The following is a 6,308-nucleotide window of genomic DNA, read 5'->3' as shown; positions in this document are numbered from 1 at the left end:
CTGAGTCCATTATCATAGAAATCCCGTTTTCCTTTACACCTTCTTTTAATATATTTGAAAGCAAGGTAGATGTGTGTGAAGATAATGAATGGTGGTGGTAAAATGGGTCTCATCTCATACTGCAGTATCAGACCATAGCGTTGAAACATCCAAATCTCTTTAGAATTGGCATTGTTTCGGATAAATGTGGCACTAAAGAACAAGAAAAGAGGAATAACAAAATAAGAAACAGAAATTACCAAATAAAACGACAATAACTAAGTCTTTGAAAAAGTTAAAGTGTATGGACTCACTTGAATCTTGCTATCAACAAGTTCACCATCAAGATGTTAGCTACTAACAGAAATATACACATGAAAGCTGGGGCAAGCCATGAGGCATATATGTTACAGTGGGTTGCATAATCTGTGGCTGTCTCATCCAAGCAAGCTGGAATAGAGAAACTATATCTATATTTATGAAACTTTGAACTAAGACTTGAAGCCTATTAACTGTTCATGCAAAATGATTACAAGTAAAGATATATATATATATATATATATATATATATATATATATATATATATATATATATATATATATATAATGGAAGTATTAACTAAATTATGTAAACAAGTCAACATCCTTTGAATGTGTTCCCTAAATTATCTTCAAACTGGCTTTTACTCTTCACACCAAGTAACTCATTCCTAATTTATTAAAATAATTATCTTTAAAATTCCAAAATCAACAAATTCTAGTGAGATTCAAACCCAGGCACTCCAGCTATCATATCATACCAACAGCATCAGAAAAATTCACAGCTGAAAGGTGTACCCAAAGTTTCATTACAAAAAGCTTGTGCAGCAGCGTGTGTACACCTTCAATACTAAAAACTGAAGCATGCACGTTATCAATTGACAGGAAATGAAATTGCAAAGGATCTTCTCATTTACATATAAGCACAAAAAACTTACAGGTCAAACAAATTCTAGATATTTTGTTAAACTAATTTAAAAATATGTCAACCTACGATCTATTTCTTCAGCAAAAAGTTCTCCATAAATCATCCAGTAAGGATAATACCAAACATTTCTCAATCTCAATCTCCAAGAGACATCTTTATTTTGAAAGTGTACAGTCTGTCTGACAACACCAAAACTGGTGACAGCAATGAACAAGATGGTCAAAAAGTAGCACATATCTCTGAGCTGGAACAAAAGAAATCACACAACAAAATAATCAGCCAATTGAAATGCAAAATTTTCATTAAAAGCTAAGCACAAAGTCATTATATGAAATAACATTATTGTTGCAATCTGTTTCTGCAAGTGTAAATCTCCAAAACTTACCAGTTTCCCCATGATTTTCACATAAGGTCCCAAGTATTTATTCACTGAAAAAATCTCTAGCATCCTAATGTTCCAAAAAATGACATCGACACTGTAAATGATTTGAGCATCTATTAGGGTAGACGGAATAAAGCGTAAAATAACACCAATAGAAAACAGAGCTATGCCAATGGTGTCTAGCAGATTCCACAGTTGTGAGATGTAGACTCGAAGTTTCATTGAAATATTGACTGGCTCAGAGGCAATGATCTGTAAGAGAGAACAATGTAAAACACTAAGATGATTTGTTGATTGACTTGTGAATATTATTTAAATAAGATATAAGATTAGGGGAACAAGGAAAGACAATTAATAGTCCCACCTAATAAATATAGGCTGTACAATGGCATTATAAATCTAATTGTATTAGTTAGATATAATACAGGCTACATAAAGAAACAGAAAGAGAGAAAGAAAAAGAAAGGAAAGAGAGAGAAAGAGAACAAAAAATGTGGGAAAGGGAAAAAGTACTGTTTAGAAGTCAAGCAAGTATGAAATTTCTACTTTTCAGACGTTCTTTTAGAAGACAAAATACTCCCAATCACATGGGTTACCAGAAACCTGCATGCCCAAAGAAGGACAGAAAGCAAGACAAGGGTGCACAAAGGAGGACATGAATTCGAAGAAAAATTGAAAAAACTGGGTTACAAATTGATAGATAAAACATATCAGTAACTTGTTGGCTGTAAAACTAATCTATTGAGTATCATTTTTCTCAGAGACATAAAACAACAACAACAACAATTAAAGCTTTTATTTGGGGTAGAAATGCACAATTACTACAATATATTTCAATACTGCAATATTTATCTCCTTTTTTCTATGTAAAACATTGTGTTGTGTTGTCTATATATGAGAAAAGAGTCCTTGTAATCACAACAAATTTCCATAAGGATCAATAAAGCAGCTTAAGTGTTAGTCTTAAAATTAATTAACGCTAATTAATTGATAAATTTTTTGATTGATTAATGTATTGTCTTTGACAATGAATAATTGTGCAAAGTTTCAACTGAGACTGGAAAGTGGGAGAACTAACGTGTACAAGATTTGGACCAGACAGACAGACAGACAGAGTAAGTTGATATAAGCTTTGTCAAAAGAACAAAAGCCAGACATTTTCGACTTCTAGGCCAAAGCCTAATCCAAGCGAGACGGCAGGACAGACAGACAGACAGACAGCTAGGACTCAGAAATCAGTGAATTCGTGCCAAACATGCGCGCCACAGTAAAACTGAAACTCAGTGGCAGATACATGTTGCCAGGAAGCCGTTGATTTCACTGGCTACTCTATCAGATAACAAGATGGCTCAGTTCTGACTAGCGCTGATTGATTTTCTTGTTGACTTTGCCATTCAGTTGAACAAACCGTATTTTTTTTCCAATGACATTTGATCAAATGAAGCCATAACAATCCATCTTAAAAAATCTTAAAAGTACTACACAGCAAATATGAATCCGAAGACTCGTAGAATTGTGTTCTTTCTTTTTTTTTTTTTTAGGATGAGCCGAACCAGTGGTCAAAGCTAGACAATGAAAGCATACAAATATATTGAGTAAATAAGTCAACATTGACCAGCGGAGGTTGTAATGTAATTAGAATTAAAGTATTCCTCTTCTTGTTTCCGACTAATAGAAACTCAAATGAAAATGGTTATTAGATTTCTACGGACCATGTTTCATTCATATTTCAAAGCCTACTATCCCTATTTTAGGAGCAGAATTATCATTAGTTTAGTCTCCTTTTATCACTGCCCCGAGGAAACACATGACATTCAATAAGTAAGACATAGTTTACTTAGGACTGGGGTATGATTAGTTAAAAAACACGATAGAGTGAATTGTGAGGTGAAAACATGCGCATAAAAAACGTGATACACGATGCGCGCAATAATCTTCTCAGCAGTTCCAAAGTATGCTTATGAGAATATGAGCTCTTCCGACGAGTACTGCTGAATAAAATGGACTATTTTACCCAGTTCTGAAACAGTGTCTATATTTAATTAGATTTAGACCTTAATTTTTTTAACAGCATTTACAAGCATTTTGTTTACATTAGTTTTTTTTTTTAATGTAACAAAGTTTCATTCCATTTTAACGGCTTCTCTCCATTCAGTAAATATTGCAAGCGCCCTTCATCTCATAGGTGCTTCATTAACAATAAATATTTCCGGATCGAACTTATCTCAACAGCCAACCGCTTAACCACCTTGCAAAGATCCAGGACAATCTCTTAAAAACTGCGAGTGGCGAAACATCGCAAGGATTTCTATTCGGCCCATTCGTCAAGCACTTCTCAACCTGCCTAACAAATTCTTTCCATTAACTGAGCTATAATTAACTATACATCTTCCAAGAGACAGTTGTAACCATATTCATCTCAATTTTAATCTGTTCAAAACTTAATGTACAAATAATGACTGCTAATGGATATAACGTTTTTGGAAACAATCTTCCAATCTAGAAGCGGTGGCTCTGTCCAACGAGACGTGAGGGTCTAAAAGCTTTTTGTTGACTGTGTTTGATTGAGTTTTGTTGACATTCTGTCTTCTTACTAAGTGGATGTTTCTTCTGAGAGAACTCATATAAATTGAATGTAAGTTATGGTATCTAAATACAAGATCTCCAGAAAGCATGCAAACATAAGAAATATAAAAAAGAGTTTTCGTCGGTATAGCTTACGGCAATGTATTCCCAATGAGAGATGGTCAATATTGGTTCATGGTCACGCCCAGATCAGACCAAACTGATTGGCTTCTCCAAATACACATATTCAAATAACACAAAGGATGAATTTACCAAACCGCGAGTTCGATTTCTTCGGATGAAAAATTAAAAGGAAACATTTGTTTCATAGAATCGTAATAGATTGTTACAACTCGAACTAGATAAAAGTCGAATCTTAACCATTGAGTAGTTTTTTTTTCAAAATAAAAATCACAATTAATTTCGGAAATTTCTTGTTAAAAAAAGTTGGTTGTTTTTTTTTTAAATTAATAATTAAAAAAAAAGACAAAAAAATTCTAATGCTAAAAGTAACTGTCGCTTTCTATCATTTGCACGAAAGACATCCCAAAGGGAAACCCACAGAGTACACTTTTCTTTTCGGATTTGGTATATTCTTGACTACGTCAAAATCATCTAGAAATTGTTGTATGAAATAGAATAACTTATGGCCTTCTCCTCTTCTCAGCCTGGCAAAGAAAAGAACTTCGAAAGCAAACCAGAACAAGATGACTAGGGAGTTTAGGTTACACACCAACTCGTCGACGGCCCCAGTCAGTTGTAAAGAAGCACTAAGAGACCTAACTGTCACCTAAATCGCATTTCCAACAATGTTTTCCGATTTAGCCAGTCGCACAGGTGTGACACTTTTTTCGAATATCGAGGATCGTCTTCATTTTCGACGATGGCGTACACCAACCCAAACGTCTTATTGGTCAGCTCGAAAGTCAGCACAGAGAACACTTGACAGCATCGATGAAGACAAACGCAGAGATAAAAGGAAAATTTAGTTGGACCTCAAGTAGACACGGCTTTTATCTGCGTCGGATTTGTCAAACCATGTGTACCTCATTCTTCGGATTGAAAGACTTATTATTGTTATTAATGCGAAGACATTCTGGTTTGCTATAATCACATACAAGTATTCATTTGACAATACTTCGATCTAGATGTGAAGAATGTCCACAGTATACTTAGTTTTCTCTGCCAACTTGATGTTTGGACCTGAATACAAAGTATCTGCGATAAACCTTAATAGACCGTACATAACAGTATGTATCTATTAAATGCAGCCTTAAAAGGGGAGGGGGACACATGTTTTTTTTATATACATCAGCCATTTTTTGGTCTCATCTTGTCAATGTTTTAATGACAATGTATAAAATATATTTATGCCTATTTCTAACTTACATCCGCATGCTCTGATATTTTTATCCAACTATATCCTCAATTGACGACAATAAAACCAGAGTCTTTAACGATTTATCGGACTGTTGGGGTGTGAATCAAGGGCAATAATGACTTTAATTATTTCCTCTTAAAGCACAAATGAGGACATTCGAAACTGGATCCCAATGATGACCTGCTGGATACAATCAGATAACGCAAACTTAACAAGAAGTCCTCGTAAAGACCGTCCTACAGGAAACTACCAAGCAAAAGGAGAAGAGGCAGACAGAGAAAGCGACAAGAAAACATCAAAATTCTAAAAGATTCTTGTCAGGGAGAAAACAATATATATATATATAAATCCTTCTCTAAATAAGTTATTTTCCTTAATTCGACATAAAACAAAATAATTAATAACCAATGATTATTTGACCAATTGGTTAATTGTTAAACTTGATTCATGTTTTGTTAAGTACAATAAATGATTGTGCAAAGTTTCAACTTGATCCGAGAAAGGGTGTGGGAGAAATAATGTGTTAGGGGACGAAACCCTACATATTTAGCCGCATATGTGAATACTGAAGGATTAATTTCCCTTGTTGGTATCAAACAAAAAAATTAATTAATAGTAATTAATTGACTAATAGGTAATTTAAAAAATTGATTCACGTCTTGTTTATGCCAATAAATAATTGTGCAAAGTTTCAACTTGATCCTACTATGGGTGTGCGAGAAATAACGTGTACAAACTTTTTACCAGACAGACAGACAGAGTGAGTTGATAGAAGCTTTGTGAAAAAAAAAGTACTTTGTTATCTTATCTTATATAATACAGACGTTACTTTAAAAAAAAGAATATGATTACGTCCTAAGCGTCATGCATTTAGTCATGCATATTAACCAATGACCTACATTCTACTAAAGTCACTGGTTTTCCTGGCTAGCTCAGGCAACCCATTCCATGCTCTAATAGCACTAGGGAAGAAGGGCATTTGTACACATTTGTCCTAGTATAAGGAACGAGGAATGTGCCTTTATCTTTGTGTC

The 6,308-nt window shown here is 34.1% G+C and overlaps 1 protein-coding gene across 8 annotated transcripts in view; it reads right to left on the bottom strand.

Moving 5' to 3' along the window:
• Positions 1-6,308, bottom strand: part of LOC106068544 (transient receptor potential cation channel subfamily M member 3-like) — a 173,091-nt gene that overhangs the window by 14,256 nt on the left and 152,527 nt on the right. For all 8 annotated transcript variants that reach the window (XM_056033894.1, XM_056033902.1, XM_056033946.1 and 5 more), the window contains 4 exons: positions 1,332-1,580; positions 1,013-1,190; positions 294-429; positions 2-192 (listed from right to left, as the gene is read on the bottom strand). In XM_056033894.1, the coding sequence (XP_055889869.1) occupies positions 2-192; positions 294-429; positions 1,013-1,190; positions 1,332-1,580 (754 nt within the window). The remainder of the gene's footprint in view (position 1; positions 193-293; positions 430-1,012; positions 1,191-1,331; positions 1,581-6,308) is intronic.

This window comes from Biomphalaria glabrata, chromosome 1 (genome assembly GCF_947242115.1).
Source record: "Biomphalaria glabrata chromosome 1, xgBioGlab47.1, whole genome shotgun sequence".
Taxonomy (NCBI): Eukaryota; Metazoa; Mollusca; class Gastropoda; family Planorbidae; genus Biomphalaria; species Biomphalaria glabrata.
This window is presented reverse-complemented; position numbering and strand designations above follow the sequence as displayed.